At 47.9% G+C, this 20,307-nt stretch overlaps 1 protein-coding gene across 1 annotated transcript in view; it reads left to right on the top strand.

The window, feature by feature from the left end:
* The first annotated feature begins 495 nt into the window (after positions 1-495).
* PSMD9 (proteasome 26S subunit, non-ATPase 9) overlaps positions 496-20,307 on the top strand; it is a 42,199-nt gene continuing 22,387 nt past the window's right edge. Inside the window, exons 1-3 of the mRNA XM_082260758.1 lie at positions 496-644; positions 6,079-6,181; positions 8,686-8,879. Coding sequence (XP_082116884.1) covers positions 510-644; positions 6,079-6,181; positions 8,686-8,879 — 432 coding nt within the window. The 5' untranslated portion in view covers positions 496-509. The remainder of the gene's footprint in view (positions 645-6,078; positions 6,182-8,685; positions 8,880-20,307) is intronic.

Raw genomic sequence — 20,307 nt, forward strand, 5'->3', positions numbered from 1 at the left:
TTATTGTAAAGCGCTGTGTAAATTGCTGGCGCTATAGAAATCCTTATTAATAATAATAATCGTCAAAATTAAAAGAAAGAAATGCTTGACATATATCACTCTGTGTGTAACGCATCCATATAAAATATATGAGTTTCACTTTTTGGATTGAATTACTGAAATAAAATTACTTTTTAATGATATTCTAATTTTTTGGGATGCATCTGTATAATGTATGGGGTTTCTGAGTAATTTGCGTCTGACAGCTGTGCAAATATCGTGGCATATAAAAAATGGCAACAGCTGGCATTTTATTCTCCAGGGCTTTTAGAAAATAAATAATGTTTGGGGTGTTCCAAGTCATTTTCTTGCATACCAATGCAGATTTTGCCATGTACAGTATGTGAGAAATGAGACGGTGGTTACAATGAGAGAGGTGTGGGCTGTAATGTGAGCGGGGAGGTTTGGCCCTGTGCGGCTCCCGTAGTTGTAGTTCTTCCTGTAGTAGAATTGTAGTTCCTGCTCGCTCCATGACTTGCAGGACGGAGATGACGGAGCCTGGTGGAGATCCATCTGTTATCACAATGCAAGATGTACAGCAGCTGATCGCTAAAAAGGACGAGCTGGAAGCTCAGATAAAGGCGTACTATGAGGTCCTGGAAGATGTGAGTCCCGCTGTGTCATTGGAATGTCTGTGTACTCAGCCTATTGTATGATCATATAGAGGCATATAGGGGCACAGAGGGCTGGGATCGCAGCATATAGGGGCACAGAGGTCTTCGATCGCAGCATATAGGGCACAGAGGTCTTCGATCGCAGCATATAGGGCACAGAGGTCTTCGATCGCAGCATATAGGGCACAGAGATCCTCGATCGCAGCATATAGGGCACAGAGGTCTTCGATCGCAGCATATAGTGGCACAGAGGGCTGGGATCGCAGCATATAGGGCACAGAGGTCTTCGATCGCAGGGTATAGGGGCACAGAGGTCTTCGATCGCAGCGTATAGGGGCACAGAGGGCTGCGATCGCAGTGTATAGGGGCACAGAGGGCTGCGATCGCAGCGTATAGGGGCACAGGGCTGTGGTTGCAGCATATAGGGGCACAGAGGTCTTCGATCGCAGCGTATAGGGGCACAGAGGGCTGCGATCGCAGTGTATAGGGGCACAGAGGGCTGCGATCGCAGCGTATAGGGGCACAGAGGGCTGCGATCGCAGCATATAGGGGCACAGAGGGCTGCGATCGCAGGGTATAGGGGCACAGAGGGCTGCGATCGCAGCGTATAGGGGCACAGAGGGCTGCGATCGCAGGGTATAGGGGCACAGAGGGCTGCGATCGCAGGGTATAGGGGCACAGAGGGCTGCGATCGCAGGGTATAGGGGCACAGAGGGCTGCGATCGCAGGGTATAGGGGCACAGAGGGCTGCGATCGCAGGGTATAGGGGCACAGAGGGCTGCGATCGCAGGGTATAGGGGCACAGAGGGCTGCGATTGCAGCATATAGAGAAACACGGCACATCCCACACCCTGATATTCAAGACTGTAGGGAGGTTGATTGCAGGTATTATAGTAGCATTGTCCTGTAACATGTTTTCAGGATAGCACTTAGTCATTGGATCACTAAAGCTAGGCTTAGACTTACATCTAAACGCACCGTTACTTTGAAAAGCAATCTGTGTTTGGATCACTTTTCAGAGACAATTGACAGGCAGTGATCGCAGTGTATAGGGGCACAGAGGGCTGCGATCGCAGCGTATAGGGGCACAGGGCTGTGGTTGCAGCATATAGGGGCACAGAGGTCTTCGATCGCAGCGTATAGGGGCACAGAGGGCTGCGATCGCAGTGTATAGGGGCACAGAGGGCTGCGATCACAGCGTATAGGGGCACAGAGGGCTGTGATCGCAGCGTATAGGGGCACAGAGGGCTGCGATCGCAGGGTATAGGGGCACAGAGGGCTGCGATCGCAGCGTATAGGGGCACAGAGGGCTGCGATCGCAGCGTATAGGGGCACAGAGGGCTGCGATCGCAGCATATAGGGGCACAGAGGGCTGCGATCGCAGGGTATAGGGGCACAGAGGGCTGCGATCGCAGCGTATAGGGGCACAGAGGGCTGCGATCGCAGGGTATAGGGGCACAGAGGGCTGCGATCGCAGGGTATAGGGGCACAGAGGGCTGCGATCGCAGGGTATAGGGGCACAGAGGGCTGCGATCGCAGGGTATAGGGGCACAGAGGGCTGCGATCGCAGGGTATAGGGGCACAGAGGGCTGCGATTGCAGCATATAGAGAAACACGGCACATCCCACACCCTGATATTCAAGACTGTAGGGAGGTTGATTGCAGGTATTATAGTAGCATTGTCCTGTAACATGTTTTCAGGATAGCACTTAGTCATTGGATCACTAAAGCTAGGCTTAGACTTACATCTAAACGCACCGTTACTTTGAAAAGCAATCTGTGTTTGGATCACTTTTCAGAGACAATTGACAGGCAGTGAGGAGGCAATCTGAGTCCTCCTCACCGCCTGTTTTATCCCCATTTTTGCCACACAAACGTGGATAGTCCACCTTTGCAGGGCGTTTGCAGCTCACGACCGTGGCATGGGAACACCCCTATTAGCTGCCATTGCAGCTTAACAACTTCAATACCGGGCACTTTCACCCATTCCTACCCAGGCCAATTATCAGCTTTCAGCGCTGTTACACTTTGAATGACAATTGCGTGGTCATGCAACCCTGTACCCATATGACATTTTTATCCTTTTTTTAACAGAGCTCTCTTTTGATGGTATTTATCACCACTGGAGTTTATTTTTTGTTAAACAAACGTAAAAAGACCGAAAATTGTGAAAGAGAAAAAGTTTTTCCTCGTTTCTGTTTTTTGCAAATACGAATTTTTTCTTGTGTGCTGATGAGCCTGCAATGATAGGCGGCACTGATGAGCCTGCACTGATAGGCGGCACTGATGAGCCTGCACTGATAGGCGGCACTGATGAGCCTGCACTGATAGGCGGCACTGATGAGCCTGCACTGATAGGCGGCACTGATGAGCCTGCACTGATAGGCGGCACTGATGAGCTTGCACTGATAGGCGGCACTGATGAGCCTGCACTGATAGGCGGCACTGATGGGCAATGATTAGGCGGCACTAATAAGTTGCACTGTTGTGGACTGATTGACACTGATGGGGCTGCACTGATAATGAGGGCACTGATGATCACTGCCCTGATTATCAGTGTAAAGAATAGCTTTACCGATTATCGGCTCTCCTTTCCTCACACAGAAACAGTGCATAAGGAAAGGACTGCCGATAACCAGCAAGTCTGTTTACATGTAATTGGCCCTTTACCGCGATCTGTGATCAGCTGTGTCCCAAGGACACAGAGGTCACAGAGCGCACCCGAGGGGGCGTGGTTCTGGGAAGACGTCTATGGGTGCCCTCCCAGAACTAGAGAGCCTCCATTTAGCTGTCTTTCGGCTATAGCACGGTACTAGAGTAGTTAATGGGGCAGCTGGAGGGTGTTAAAATGTGTCTCAACCATGTAATTTTAACAACCCCCAACTGCACATCTAAACTATTCTCACCAGTGGTTGGTGGGGTGGGAACACCACACAGTGATATCGCTGTTTTACCGCCCCCCAGCCAGTTCCCTTTATCTGCAAAGACAGCAGAGGGGTGTGAACACATGCCATGACTGTGATGGTTTACACCATGGCGTGGCAAACGTTTATTTCTGCTGTTATATACAGCGGGCAGTACCGCCCACTGAACACCTCAGCTGAATGGGGCACCCCACACCCGTGTGCAATGCTAGTACAGAGTTTGAGGGGTAAAGCAGGCGGTAAGGAGACTATACAAGGTCTCCTCCCCGCCTGTCGAATGATCTTTGAAGAGCGATCCGCGTTCAGAGAGTAACGCTAGTGTAAACTAGCCCATAAGGTTACCATACACATAACAGTCTGACCATACAATCTTTATACAATCAGCTTTAGTTTTACCACAACGATGTAATATGAGGACCTACCTAATCTTTCTAACGTATAACAAATCAGGCAGGCCTTCATTACATAGTCGTTGGTTGATCTACAATCAGACTGTAATGTGTGTGGTGAGCTTCAGTAGAGAGAAATGATGATCTCAGGGGTGTTTAGATACTAGTCCGAGTCTGCCAGGAAGCTGTCACCCCTACCTGGCCAATCATAGACAGCCAAAGGCATTACCCACCCCACAGCCACACGTATAATAGAAGTGCGTATACATGAGGTTGTGGGGCAGGGAATGCCCCAGCCGCTTATGGTTGGCCTAGTACAGTGACAACTTCCTGGAAGTCTCCTGGCATGTCTGTGCATGCATCAGATCTCCAATCAGGGCTGTCTTTAAGGCAGGGCAAAAGGGGCAGCTGCCCCGGGCCCAACCATTGTTGTTGAGCCCAAAGTAGCTGCCCCTTGAGCCCACACTGCCCGCAAATAGTTGATAAGTGGATTTGGGAGGGCCCCAGAACATGTTTGCCCAGGGTCAAATCGATATTAAAGATGGCCTTGTCTCCAATAAAGGTGATGATGCTGGAGAACAGAGCCGAGGGGAGAACCACTGCTTCAACCAAGACAACGCTAGACTATATTGTCTAGTATTCTGAGACTGGGATCAGTGTTAGGGTTCTTTCACACTGGCAATATTGTATACCACACTCTGAAAAGTGATCCACCATGGGCGTTATAGCAGCACTTTTTTTTTTCTACTTTTTTCTTCGCTTGCATTGCAGAACCATGGAGCAGCTGTGGGTGGGCCAAGTGTTTGGCTTGCGATTGCGGTCTCAATGGGCAAGTTTGCTAGTCAAAGTCTAATGCCTGAGCCATGTGCAGCCCGGGGGGAGGTTAAAACTGCAGCTCCCCCCAGCTGCCAATTTGAAAGGGCTGTTAGGAATTTTTGTTTTTTGAAGAGGAATTAGGCAGTAACTCTTTTAGCAGGATGGAAGAGTGATTGGGAATTAGTTTTCTCTATGTGGACATATTTTACAAAATTGAATACAATAATATTAAAGTGCAAGTTTGTAATCAAATTTTGCTTTAATTGCTAATTGCAATAGAGCTCTTGTACACAGGCCGCCTTGCGGGTGTATATCCTCTGCCCGGGCGGCCAGTGCTGTATCTTGGCCTAGGCCAACAAGGCCCAGGCCTAGGGCAGCACTTTGCAGGGGGCAGCAAAAAAGTTGATGGGGCTGCACTGATATGCTGCCCTGATGGGCACTAATAGACTCCACTGATGCCCACTGATGAGGCAAGACTGATAAGCAGCACTGATAGGGCTGCACTGATAAGGCAGCACTGATGGGCACTGATATGATGCACTGATAGGCTGCACTAATGGGCACTAAGAGGCTGCACTGGTTGCCACTTATGGGGCTGTACTGATGGCCACTGATGAGGCCGCACTGATATGATGCACTGATGAGGCTGCACTGATGGGCAGTAATGAGGCTGCACTGATGAAGCTGAACTTTTGGGAACTGATGAGGCTGCACTGATAGACTGTGGTTGTGGTCTGTGGTTTACAGGTGACAGAGCGGGTCATAAACAGGAAAGGGCGTGGCCTTTACAGGAAGGGGGTGGGTCATATTTAAATTAGGGGGTGCCCAAGTTTAGTCAGGCCTAGGGCAGCACAAAACCTAAATACACCACTGCGGGTAGCCCAGGTGCAGCTTGTGGTTGGCACGAATGGCTGCCGTGCTCATGTATATGGAGGTGCTATTGTAAACATGAGTACAGCATGTGGGTGTATGCAAAATATAGACATTTGTTTTTTGGGGATACCCCCCTTTATACTGTACTCTTGTTCTTGATAGCGTCACAAAGTATGGTGCCGCACAGCCATTCATGTCAACCACATGCTGCACGCCATCTCTGGGGTGCCCGAGCAGAGGAAATACACCAAGGAATATGCTGAACGGGCTCAGCCGGCTCATGTGTATGTGCCTTACATGACCTAAAATATGTGTTTACTGAAAACATGTTTTGCTTTCTCTTATACAGTATATAATATATTAACTTTGTGTATAAATTGATGTGCTTTATAATAGAGTTATGTGCCAATTCTTCATTCACAGCAAAAGAATATTGGAATGGATGGACCACTGGTGGACATTGAGGGTTACCCAAGGGCAGATGTAGACCTCCACCAAATTCGAACAGCACGGCATAACATTGTCTGTGAGTGTGTTCATAACTTTCCTTCTGTTCTGCTGCTAGCACTCCATTGGGATTCATTAGATCTTGTTTAGGTCTGGCTCACACTAGTGCAATTTCAGATGCAACTTCTGTCGCACAGAATCGCACAACGTTATTTTCAATGGTAAATGGCCGATGAAGACCAGGTTTGGCTGTTGTGCGGTTGTCCAGGGTACAGTCATCTGATGTAAACTTAGGCCCCTTTCACACAGGCGATCCGCCTGTCAGTTTTTCAGGTGGACTGGATCAGATGCTCTATGCATCCCTATGGGGCAGCAGATGTCAGCGGAGACATCTCCACTGATACCCGCTGCTATCTGATTCCGATCCTGTCCATGTAATCCCAACGGATGGAAACCCTATTTTCCATCCTCTGGCGTATTGGATCGGATGAGAACGGACAGGGGGTCTGTTCTCATCCGATTCCCCCATAGAGGACAGCGGGGATCTCACAGCTTCGTCTCTGCACACAGAGCCGAGACAAAGCTGTCATCCGCCTGCTCTGCGGGGATCGGCGGATGGATCCCCCGCTGAGCAAAACAGACTCCGTTCCGTGTGAAAGGACCCTTAGTCTGTAATTTTTAAGGCTAAGTTCACATGTGGGCATAACGGATCGCGGGCAGAATCACCGCGATTCTGCCCGCGATCCGGAAATCAATGTAAATCGCGAGACGCATGTGCGTTGCCTGTGATTTGCAATGGCACCCCAAACGCTGTGCAATGTTGCCGCGATTTCTGCCTGCCGCGCAAACAAAATCGCGGGACGCATGACGGCCAAAAAAAGGTACAAGAGCTTCCCGCGATTTTGTTTGGGCGATGTTACCGTGAAATCGCGGCAACATCGTATAGTGTTTGGGATGCCATTGCAAATCACGGGCAACGCACAGACGTCCCACGATTTGCATGATCGCGGGCAGAATCCCGGTGATTCTGCCCGCGATCCGCTATGCCCACATGTGAATGTAGCCTAAAGAATTCAATCCAATAACATGTTATAGTCCACCTAAAAATAATTTGATTAGTTATGGAGACATGGTAGTATGTTCAGTCACCCCTAAAGGTTCTTTGTACTCAACAAATATGCTATAGCCTTGTGCATGGCGGTGCCATTCAATGGGAATGGCTTCCCAACGCACAGCTACACATGGTAATCTACTATTGTGCTTTACTGTGTGTTTTCCAAACTTGGTGCATCTTGTTTTCAGCCTGTTGTGGTGCTTTGGCAGCACATTTAAGTGAATGAGCTGCCTTTATGCAACACAGTGGACCACCCTGGTTTGTGTGGGCCCTAAATATATATTATTTTAAAAAAATTTACTCCGTCTCTAAAGTTAAGAGATCAGCTAATATGCATATCAATTAGTTGTCTGTCTCCACTTTAATTTAAAGGGTATTTGCACATCTGGGACCCCTTCTCCCTCATACAAAGCACCTGGAATTACAGATGACATTGCCCACCCTGTCTAGGACCAACACAGATCCAATTAGTTTATTGTTGCAGAACTATGTACATATCATGTCAATTAGAATTGGCCACACGCAGGCCTTTTTTCCATTGTTCCATATGTGTATGATTCATGCAGATCCCACTTTGAATTACTAAAGTCACTTAAGTGTCAGCATGGCTGGGAAAAGGGGTGGGTAGGATGGGTGGTTGCCCTGGGTGCAATGGTTTATTGCAGGGATGGGGGCGCCCTGACCTTAACCATAAGCGAGGGGCACAGTTTGGCATCCTTGCCCTGGGCACTGGATGGCCTTCTCCTGGAGCGTCTGAACTCTTATGTAAAACTCCATGGAGATTCCACTCCAGTCTCCTTCTATGAAATACACTATATTACCAAAATTATTGGGACACCTGCCTTTACACACACATGAACTTTAATGGCATCCCAGTCTTAGTCCATAGGATTCAATATGGACTAGGGCCATCCTTTGCAGCTATAACAGCTTCAGCTCTTCGGGTAAGGCTGTCCACAAGGTTTAGGAGTGTCTATGGGAATGTTTCACCATTCTTCCAGAAGCACATTTGTGAGGTCAGGAACTGATGTTGGACGAGAAGGCCTGGCTCACAGTCTTTGCTCGTATTCATCCTAAAGGTGTTCTATCAGGTTGAGGTCAGGAATGTGTAGGCCAGTCAAGTTCCTCCATCCCCAAACTCGCTCATCCATGTCTTTATGGACCTTGCTTTGTGCACTGGTGCGCAGTCATGTTGGAACAGAAAGGGGCCATCCCCAAACTGTTCCCACAAAGTTGGGAACATAGTGTGGGAGATGGCATTTCACGGAATAAATCCTGGTGGCTGAATATGCTACAGCAGAGGGAGAGATGCCAAAGTGGGTGGTTGAACCTGTAGGAGTACTGTGAAAGAAAAAAATGTTTCAACTAGCCTGGCCCTCAATGCTTTGTGTGTCTAAATAAAGTAACTGTGTAAATGTTTCTTGATTTTGGAACAAGGCAAAAACATAATTGCTCATTTTTGTTACAAGGTTTGCAAAATGATCATAAAGCCATCATGAAAGACATTGAAGAAGCGTTGCACAGCTTACATGCACGGGACAAAGAAAAGACATTGAAAGATGAAGCAGAGGCCCAGGCTGAGGCACTACAACACAACCTGGAGCCTCCTGTGCCCTTTGCTAGAGTCGATGCTGTGACTCCAGGATCTCCAGCTAGCATGTCTGTAAGTTTATTATACTTACCAATTACACTTACTTTACTCAACGTTATCTTCTCTTTGGAATTAAGAAAGTCTTTTTGATGTAAGGGATCAATCACATGGGCTGCCCACCAAAATGTTTTGTTTTAGTATGCGGGCTGCTGTCAGTTTGCCATGCAGTCTCCTGGGCATCTGGATTCCCTGTTTCTGCATCACATCACACTATATATATATATATATATATATATATATATATATTTTTTTTTTTTATTATACTTTGGCCTATCCAGTCTTTTCTTTACAAGATGGAAACTTTTTATAGAGCGATCACTCTCAACTTCAGAAATCGCACAACTAATGACAGTTTAGATAAACTGGCTGGTACCACAAAGTAACCCTCTTAAACTCTTTGGGCAGATTGAAACTCCATTTATTCACCCCCCCCCCCCCAATTCAGAACCCATGACATTTATTAACTGTTAGTTACAGTTTGAAATTAAATCTATGTTGTATTTCTTTTTCTCCTGAGCCAACTAAACCATACATAGTTTTGTTTAACTTCATTTAATATTGATTGTTTTTTTTTTTTTTTTTCCCCTCGCTTAATTAATGTAATGTTTGATGTGGCTCTTATGAGCATCCTCCTATAAATGCCTTACTAAAGCAATCCAAATGCTATGGTACATTACCATAGTACATTATTCCTCCATGCTTCGAGACTAAACATAGTAATATCTCCAAAATCAGATATTATTTTGGTACCCAAACCTTTTGAAACGTTAAGAGCCGGTTCACACTGAGGCGATCCGACTAGCCGTTGCGACCTGTGAAGTCGCGGTGCACAGCGCGCACTGCGACCTCGGAGCGACATGCACGGACTTCATATCATTGAAGTCAATGCAGGTCGCTCCAGGTCGCCCCAAAGTAGTACAGGACCCTTTTTCTAAGTCAGAGCGACTTGTGTCACTCCTATTAGAACGGGTCCTGTGCTAATCTATGGCAGGCGACTTGTCAGGCGACCAAGTCGCCTGACAAGTCGCCCCAGTGTGAACCGGCTCTTAAACTCATGTGTTTACATACACCAGGAAATCCTAGAGAAAGTGACACAAAACAAAAAAATGAACATTCATAAAAAAAAGTCCATATATCATAGGGGACACCCAGGGTGCAGGGCAGACTAAACTGCAGGTGAAGCCTCCATCGACACCACAACACATCAGACCTCTTACCCCAAGATATGGACCACTAGAACATAGGTGGTAACACAAGCATTCCAGAAATCCTCTGACTTGTCTTTGGCCCATTGATAAGAAACAAATGGATCCTGTAGGCCCCTCTAAGTTAAATCTCTCCACAGGTCACATAAGTTAAAATGAGAAAGAACAACTCCTCATGATGCAGTATATCAAAATAGTCAGGAATTTATTGCTGACAAATGCAGAATTCTCACATGAAACCATGTAAAACAAGTGTGTCATACAGTGGAAAAGCTATCAATTACCAACCATCAAGATGGCCACGGTCGTGTTTGGAAAGTGACATGCGGTAAGCATAGTCAACGTGTTTCGTCCAATCAGAACGTTGTCAGAGGTGTACCGTCAGATTGCTTGTTATAGCTTCTTCTTTGTAATTTTATAATATATATTTTCTCTTACGTCCTCCGACAGTCGCCGCCTCTTCATATTCGTCACATATGGGGTATTAGACTTTGCTCCGAAGGAGTAGCTAGGCAACAGAATATGTTAACATTAAAGCTTTTAACATATCCCACCCTTAAGGGGTGGTCCCCTCAGTCAATACCCTCCTACTTCCTGCAACCATATCTCAGTTTCAATGTCTAGCTTGTCAGGAGTGGCTGGCTCTCTCTGTGCTGGGGCTTTGTGCCCCAGACTCTTTCTTCTTTTTTGATTTTTTGTTTGAGTTTTCTCTCTACCTTTACTTAGCTGTTCTTTTTGTCAGCATTAGTTAGTTCTTCTGATGAAGAGGATCATGCGGGCTGGGTCTCGGGCTGATCCCCCTGGTCGCAGGTCGTGGGTCAGTGGCTTCCCAGCCTGCCATCGAGCGTTCAGCCAGGTAACGCTCCTGGCACAGTGAACGACCCATCCCTGTTCGGTGCAGGGATGATTGGTGAGGTGGCTACCTCACTGGACGCTGTGCGGTTTCTGAACCCCCATTTTGTGCGTCTTGTATGCGACTCTCCCTGCCTCATGTGCAGCGGCTTGTTCACCTGTGCGGGTCCCCCACGCCATTGTGAGGTAAGTGTATCTATGTGGGGACCTGTCTGTCTGGGGGGGTGTCAGTCTGGGACTGTGTAACCTGCCTCTGTTCTCACTGTTTGTCTCCCTATCACTCGGCTGCATGCTGTGGGCTGCAAGGGGGGGGGGGGGGGAGCTGTGTGACACTATCTGTGTCAGCTTTGTCAGTGTGAGAAGCTGTGTGCTGTGGGGCATGTTTTGTGGCATGTTTGGGCACTATACAGCGATCGCTGCGGCGATCTACCATGTTTTTTTATATATGGATGAAATGTGTGCATTACTGTACTGTGGAGCGGCGGTTTCGGCGCCAAACGGCGCCATTTTGCCTACACTCGCTCCGGCCGCATGTTCTACATGCATGGCGGCCATTTTCTTGTAGCCTCCCATAGGCTTTGATAGAGCGCCCTGGTCTCATCACTTCCTCTTCTCCCGGGTACACCGATCGAGGCAGCAGCAGCGGCGAGGGTCTCCTCAGGTTATATCCTTCTTATCCATTGCCTGTGTCAGTTTTATTGTCCCTGTGGGGGTCTCATTGTGCTTGTGTGTGGTGCGGTGGGCTGCGCTCGCCGCGCTTGTTAAAGGGGCAGTTAACCCTTTATTATCCGGCATTTGATATTGGGGCAATGGATTCTCAGGAGGGCAAATTTCCTACCGCCTTGGTGGAAAGCCAGGGGACCGCTGTTTCCCCCTCAGGGGGGGATTTGGCCACTATTGTGGCTGGCCTTGCTGCTCAGGTGCAGATGCTGGTGGCTGCTCAATCTACTAAGAGACCCAGAGTTTCTCTTTCCTCTGATTCTGAGGGTGAAGGTGATGGGGCTGTTATGGCGGGGGTCTCCTTATCGGGGTCCCGCTCCTCCCTGGATCTAGTGGGGTCCGAGGTGGAGGCTGAAGTTGAAGGGGTTGATAATTCTCCCCCTGGCTCGCCTGAAGAGCTTGCAATCATGGATGAATTGATTGCTTCCATAAAACAAACGCTGCGTTTGCAGGATGAAGTGTGTCCCCTCGCTGCCTTGGCGGCTTATGGGACGCAGAGGAAACGCAGGACGCCGCAGGTTTTTCCCTGCAATGATGATTTTCAGCGCGCTGTTAAGGAACAATGGCGCAATCTACGCAAACCTTTTGCTGTGCCAAGTAGGTTCAAGCTGCGTTATCCTTTCTCGCCTTCCACTGATGAACGGTGGTGTGTGCCACCCCCGGTGGATCACGCAATTGCGGTTTTGAACAAATCCACTGCGATTCCTGCAGAGGATTCCCCAGTGTTCCGTGATGCCACGGATAGGAGATTGGAGTCTCTTGCCCGTCATACTTACTCTGTTACGGGTTCTATGCTTAAGGCTCTGTTTGCCTCTCTCATGGCGGCCCAGGCTGTTGCAAGTTGGACGTAGATGCTTAGGCGCGTCCTAGTGGCCGATTCGGCCTCGCCGGCGACCCTGGATATGGTGGATCAAATCCACCAGGGTGTCATGTATCTGTGTGATGCGGACTTGGACTTAGTCCCGTTGGCTGCACGTGTGCACAGCGTGGCGGGGTTGTCTCGCCGCCTGGTTTGGTTGAAATGTTGGTCGGTGGACCAATCTTCACGTAAGACCTTAGCCAATCTGCCTTATGATGGATCTCGCCTTTTTGGGGAGTCCTTGGATGTGTTGATTAAGGGGATCACCGGAGGTAAGAGCACTCTCTTGCCCCATTTCCCCAAGGCTAAGGGGGCTTCTGGGAAGAAGCATGCTAATTTTCGGCCCCCTCAGGGGTCCTTTCGTGCCTTTCGGTCGCACTACAAGGGCAAACCGTTCAAAGGTCAAGGCTCTCAGAAGAAGCCCTGGTCTGGGAAACAGAAGTCCGGTCAATCCGGATCCGCAGCCCATAACAGTGCGGCCTGAAGGGGCGCCCGCACCCAGTTTTGGGGTGGGGGGACGCTTGCTCGGTTTTCTTCAACCCTGGTTGGCCCGCGTGCGGGACAGATGGGTTCAGGAGATCGTTCGATCTGGTTACAAGATCGAGTTTCTCTCTCGGCCGGAGAGCAGATTTTTTCCCTCAGATCTTCAACTGTCTCCGGAGCGTTTACGGGACCTGCACCTGGCGGTGCGGGACCTGAGGGCTCAGGGAGTGGTGGTTCCGGTGCCTCATCGGGACAGATTTCGGGGGTTTTATTCCAATCTGTTCACCGTGCCAAGGAAGGAGGGCAAGGTTCGTCCAATTCTGGACTTGAAGGCTCTAAACCACTCGGTGCGGGTTCGCAAGTTCCGCATGGAATCCCTGCGGTCGGTGGTGGCTGCCCTGGTTCCGGGGGAATTCATGGCCTCCATCGATTTGAAGGATGCGTATCTTCACATCCCCATTTTCGAGGGTCACCAGAGGTACCTTCGATTCGCCATTGCGGAGGATCACTACCAGTTCGTGGCGTTGCTTTTTGGTCTCGCCTCGGCTCCGCGGGTTTTCACCAAGGTGCTTGCACCGGTTCTGGCATTATTGAGAGCCCAGGGCATTTCTGTCCTGGGGTATCTGGACGACATTCTGGTTCGGTCTGCGACCAGCCAGGGTCTGGAGAAGGACCTGTCTGTCACGATGCAAACTCTGCAGGAGTTTGGTTGGACGATAAATTTTCCAAAGTCGACACTGAGTCCGTCGGTTCGTCTTCCCTACCTGGGAATGATCCTGGACTCGGTGCAGGCGAAGGTCTTCCTGCCGGAAGACAAACTCAGAACTCTTCAGGAGGAAGTCAGGTCCCTCAGGGACGTTCCGCACTCGTCTCTGCGGACGTGCATGAGATGTCTGGGATTGATGGTCTTGGCCTTCGAGGCGATTCCCTTCGCCCAGTTTCACACGCGGGGTCTCCAAGCGGAGATCCTGTCCATGTGGGACGGGCGACCTCAATCTCTGGATCTTCAAATCTCGTTGAGTCATCGCACCAGAAGAGACCTTCTGTGGTGGCTCCAGTCCCCGATGGTGTCCGGGGGCAAGTCGTTTCGTCCTATCTCGTGGACGGTAATCACCACGGATGCCAGCCTGTCGGGCTGGGGTGGTGTTCTGGGCGTTCTGTCCGCCCAGGGAACTTGGTCGGAGGGGGAGTCCTCCCTTCCGATCAACATTCTGGAATTGCGTGCGATAAATCTCTGTCTTCATCGCTGGACGGACCGGCTGCAGGGCTGCCCGGTTCGGGTGCAGACGGACAACGCCACGGCGGTGGCCTACATCAACCACCAAGGGGGCACCAGGAGTGCCCGAGCGGCTCGAGAAGTGGCCGACATTCTGTCTTGGGCCAAGACTCATGTCCCGGCGATAACGGCGGTGCACTTTCCGGGGGTGGAAAACTGGCAGGCGGACTATCTGAGTCGCCAGACCCTGGATCAGGGGGAATGGTGTCTCCACCCGGCTGTCTTCCAGATGTTGTGCGCGAAGTGGGGTCTTCCAGATGTGGACCTGTTCGCGTCTCGTCTCAACAACAAGGTGAGAAGGTTCGTGGCAAGGACGCGCGACCCTCGGGCAGACGCGTCGGACGCGTTAGTGGCCCCGTGGCATCAGTACAAGCTGATGTACGCGTTTCCACCGATTCAGTTGCTGTCCAGGTGTAACGCTCCTGCGTTTTTATATGGTGTGGATTTTCAGCTGCAGAAATAGTTCCACGTCAGTAGTCATGTAAGAGATATGCTGAGATACCATTCCCAACCTCAATGACTCATCATGTGTGGAAGGTCTTATTTCAGCCAGTAAATACACACAATTAGCAAGCTGGTTCCTAGAGTGACTTTATGTATGTGGTAACACAATGATGAAGGTTGAGGGATAGGTTGAGTGGAGGTGGTAGGTGATAGACACTTGAAGGTGAGACAGTAGCAGATGGATGCAGGAAGGTTTAGCAATGTTGTATGATAGCAGATGATAGAATAGCAGGTGGACATACAAAAGAGATCAACCCAGTGCAGAAAAGTAGCAGTAGTCTCAAGAGCTAGCAATCTAGTTATGCAGATGTGATAAACAGTCTTTACTATGCAGAGCTAGATAGTGTAAGCTTAGTATAAGTTTATAGAGAATTCCCCTGCGGGGTACTTAGCACTATTAGCGATACAGCCGAAGGGTGGTTCAGGAGAGGCGGATGATCCAGTAGCGGGATACAGGGATCAACGCAGCGAGGTTCCGTCAGCGAAGTAAGCTTGCAAGCATGGAAGCTTCAAGCAAGGTTAGCATCCAGGTAAGGGTGTTTGAACGAACACATGTGAGTGAGAACCGGCGCTTTAAATAGCCATCTAGTCCGGCGCTGGGTGATGACAGCTCCAGTCTTAAAGGTGTATGCGCACCTTTCCAAAAGTAAATGGTGGGGCGCATACACTTGTGGAAAGTGTAATTTAGGGTACCAAAGGTACCGGAACATTACAATACCCCCTCCTTAAGGCCTGCTCCTGAAGGCCTCTGGAGCTGGTTTGTCTGGGTATCTCGCATGAAAATTGCGGATTAATCTAGGGGCATGTATGTCAGAGGTGTTTAGCCAGGTGTCGTCTTGGGGCCCATAGTTCTTCCATCGAACTAAGTACTGAAGTCTTCTTCTGTAGATATGAGAATCCAGAATCTCTTTTATCTCGTATTCTTCTCCACCTTCAACTTGTACAGGAGGGGGAGGTGGAATATTAGGCCTTATTCCTTGGTCCGGAACATGGGGTTTTAGTAGCGACACATGGAAAATGGGATGGATTTTTAGGTCCATTGGCAATGTAAGCTGCACTGCAGCTTTTCCAATAAGTTTCTTGATTGGGAAAGGTCCCAAGAACAGAGGTCCAAGCTTTTTGCTAGGGATCTTCAGTCTCAAGTTTTTTGTTGAGAGCCAAACGAGGTCCCCGATAGTATACTGTGGAGAAGGTCTTCTACGAAGATCATAGTACTTCTTTTGTTGACTGTGAGCGTGTGCAATGGTAGTATTTAGTAAACCCAGAGAATCCTTTATTTGGGTAAGATAGTCTGAGGCTACTGGGTTATTTGAAGGAAGGATGCGTGGAGGGAGAGTAGAGGGATGGAACCCACAGTTCAAGTAGAACGGACTCTGCTTGGTTGTACTGTGAGTTGCGTTGTTGTAGGCAAATTCTGCCAGGGGGAGAAGATCCAACCAATCATCCTGTTGGTAAGAAGTGTAACAACGTAAATACTGCTCGATGCATTGGTTGACTCTTTCAGTCTGTCCGTTGGTCTGCGGATGGTAAGGAGAAGTGAGCTTCCGCTCAATCCGTAGTATGTGACATAGTTCTTGCCAGAATTTAGAAATAAATTGGGATCCACGGTCAGACAAAAGAGTTTTTGGGATACCATGTAATCTGAAGACATGTTTCATCAGGAGTTCTGCCGTTTGTTTGGACGAAGGTAGTCTGCGAATAGCAATGAAATGTGCCATCTTTGTCAGATGGTCCACTGACACCAAGATGGTATTAAATCCTTTGGAAGGAGGCAATTCTACGATGAAGTCCAATGACAAAACCTCCCATGGAGTTTGGGGTATTGGTAGACTGCATAGTAGACCGGATGGTCTCGTAGTGTCAATTTTGGACCTGGCACAGACATTGCATGAAGAGACGAATTTTTGTATAGATGTTTTCATGTCAGGCCACCAGAATTGCAGAGAAATCAAATTGAAAGTCTTTGTCATACCCATATGTCCTGCCATAGGCACATCATGCGATAATTCCAAGATCTTGGTGCGTAGGGTAGGTGGTATGTAAAGTTTGTCGTTGTAGTAGAGGAAGCCTTCTGCATCGGTATTTAGTTGTGGTGGGGGTGAATCCAACCTTATACCATGCAGAACCTCTTCCTTCAAGGAACGGACAACTCCAATAATGCGTTTGTGAGGTATTATAGGAACGGAAGGAATTTCAAAGTAGTTTTCTTCAGTTAGTCGTGATAGTGCATCCGCCTTTTTGTTCTTATCTGCAGGTGTGTAGGTCACTAGGAAGTTAAACCTTAGAAAGAATAGTGACCATCGTACCTGTCGATGCGAGAGAGTTTTGCTAGTCTGAAGATATTGGAGGTTTTTATGGTCCGTGTATATAATTATTGGTAATTGGGTGCCTTCGAGTAAATGTCGCCAATTCTCCAGAGCCAATTTTATAGCAAGCAGTTCCTTTTCACCCACGGGGTAATTTATCTCGGGACTGCTCAGGGATTTAGAAAAAAAGGCGACTGGATGAAGTGGTGAAGTGGGGGTAGGTCGTTGGGAGAGTATTGCTCCTACTGCCAGGTTTGACGCATCTACCTCCAGAATGTATTGGAGGGATGGGTCTGGATGGCGTAATATGGGAGCGGAAGTAAACCTTGTCTTTAACAAGTGGAAAGCCTTATTTGCTTCTTCTGACCATTTAAATGGTATTTTTATGCTAGTGAGCTGTGTGAGGGGTCTCACAATAGCAGAAAAGTTTTTTATGAACTTCCTGTAGAAATTTGAAAATCCCAGGAATCGCTGTAGCGCCTTGCGTGTAGTTGGTGTAGGCCAATCCTGAATGCAGGATATTTTACTCATGTCCACCTCGATTCCTGTTTTGGATATGATGTAGCCTAGAAAGAGTACCTCATCTTTATGGAACAAACATTTCTTCAGCTTCACATAAAGATTATGTGCAAGCAATCTCGATAATACAAGTCTTACATGTCTTATGTGTTCAGACAGGGTCCGTGAATATATAAGTATATCGTCCAGATATACCACAACACAGACATCTAGTAAGTCTTTAAAAATATCGTTTATAAATCGTTGGAAAACTGCAGGGGCATTGCATAGGCCGAATGGCATCACAAGATATTCGAACAATCCGTATCTAGTTCTGAATGCAGTCTTCCATTCGTGTCCATCACGGATTCGAATGAGATTGTATGCTCCTTTCAGGTCTAATTTTGAAAAATAGGTAGCTCCACGCACCTGCTCAATGAGCTCAGGGATAAGCGGTAGAGGATAGCGATCTTTTATTGTGATAGCATTCAATTTCCTGTAGTCGATGATAGGTCTGAGACTTGAATCTTTATTGCGAACAAAAAAGAGTCCTGCTGCTGTGGAAGAAGTGGAAGGTCTAATAAAACCTTTTTCCAAGTTCTCATCCAAATAGGTTTTGAGATGGGCAAGTTCATCCTGTGAAAGAGGATAAACATGACCGAACGGCAATTTGCTATTTGGGAGTAGATCAATGCTACAATCATAGTCTTGATGAGGAGGTAATGTTTGAGCATTTTTCTCAGGAAAAACCTCAGAAAGATCCTGATAACATAGTGGTGCAATCTCATCTGTCACCACAGACAGAATCTTCCCGGAAAACGGGAGGTTACACGTTTCCTCGCAATAACAAGAAGGGAAGGTCAAGGACCGTTTCTTCCAATCTATGGTTGGTTGGTGTGTGTGCAACCAGGGAAGTCCCAACACAATGGGAAAGTGGGGTGAAGGTATTAAATCGAAGGTAGAAGTCTCCCTATGAGACTCGTTAATAGTGACTAGAAGTGCTTGTGTCTGATCGGTGATCGGACCAGAGGATAACGGAACACCGGTAATAAGACTTACTGAGACAGGTTTGAGTTTAGAAATAATAGGAATTTTATTTAAAGCAGCAAAACATATATCCATATAATTTCCACAAGATCCTGTGTCAATCATGGCCTTAGTAGTAATCCTGTTCTGGTCCCACTGTAATGTCAAAAAAACAGAAATGTAGGGGTTAGTGAATGAAGTTGTCAATCCTCCTAGAGAGACATGTGAACACTCACCCTTCTTTTTGTTGACTAGGGGACAGACGTTTATCTTGTGATCCGGGGATGCACAGTACAAGCAGAGATTTTCATTTCGTCTTTTGGCTTTTTCCATAGTTGATAGCGGTGGGCGTATGGTTCCTACCTCCATAGGAACGGCCAGACTCCGAGAGGAAACGGATAATGGCATTCCCATCTTTTCAGCCTTTCTTTCTCGTAGTCTTCTATCTATGGTAATACTGAGTTGTATTAATGCATCCAGGGTTTTTGGCAGATCCGCTCGGGCGAGCTCGTCCTTAACGGCTTCTGATAGGCCAAGCCTAAATTGGGTTTTCAGAGATGCATCATTCCATTCTGAATCAAGGGTCCATCTCTTGAACTCTGCGACAAAGTCTTCTACAGGCCTCCTTCCTTGTTTCAAGGATCTTAACTGAAGATCAGCAGTACTCTGCCTATTGGGGTCATCATATAGGCTAGTGAGCTCTGCCAGGAACAAGGCATAGGAGTTGAGAAGCTGGTCGTTTTTCTCAAAAAGAGAATCTGCCCAGGCTCGAGGATCGCTTGATAGGTAAGAAATAATAGTACAAACCTTAATGTGATCAGTAAGGTAGGTACGAGGTTTTAGCAAAAAAAGTAACTCGCATGCGTTTTTAAATTCGCGAAATTTTTTGCGATCGCCTGTAAATACCAAAGGGGGATTTATCTTGGGTTCAGGGGACTGAGCAGAGGTAAGTTGTGTCAGTCTAATTACCTGCTGCGACAGAGCCTGATTGTCTTCATTTAATTCAGCAAGTGCGTGTATTAACGCAGATACTTGCTGTTTTAATTGTGTCACCTGAGTGGTTATTTCTGCTGAATCCATTTTTAGGTTCGTTCAATCTGTAACGCTCCTGCGTTTTTATATGGTGTGGATTTTCAGCTGCAGAAATAGTTCCACGTCAGTAGCAATGTAAGAGATATGCTGAGATACCATTCCCAACCTCAATGACTCATCATGTGTGGAAGGTCTTATTTCAGCCAGTAAATACACACAATTAGCAAGCTGGTTCCTAGAGTGACTTTATGTATGTGGTAACACAATGATGAAGGTTGAGGGATAGGTTGAGTGGAGGTGGTAGGTGATAGACACTTGAAGGTGAGACAGTAGCAGATGGATGCAGGAAGGTTTAGCAATGTTGTATGATAGCAGATGATAGAATAGCAGGTGGACATACAAAAGAGATCAACCCAGTGCAGAAAAGTAGCAGTAGTCTCAAGAGCTAGCAATCTAGTTATGCAGATGTGATAAACAGTCTTTACTATGCAGAGCTAGATAGTGTAAGCTTAGTATAAGTTTATAGAGAATTCCCCTGCGGGGTACTTAGCACTATTAGCGATACAGCCGAAGGGTGGTTCAGGAGAGGCGGATGATCCAGTAGCGGGATACAGGGATCAACGCAGCGAGGTTCCGTCAGCGAAGTAAGCTTGCAAGCATGGAAGCTTCCAGCAAGGTT

This window comes from Pelophylax lessonae (genome assembly GCF_965119305.1).
Source record: "Pelophylax lessonae genome assembly, chromosome: 1".
Classification (NCBI taxonomy): domain Eukaryota; kingdom Metazoa; phylum Chordata; class Amphibia; order Anura; family Ranidae; genus Pelophylax; species Pelophylax lessonae.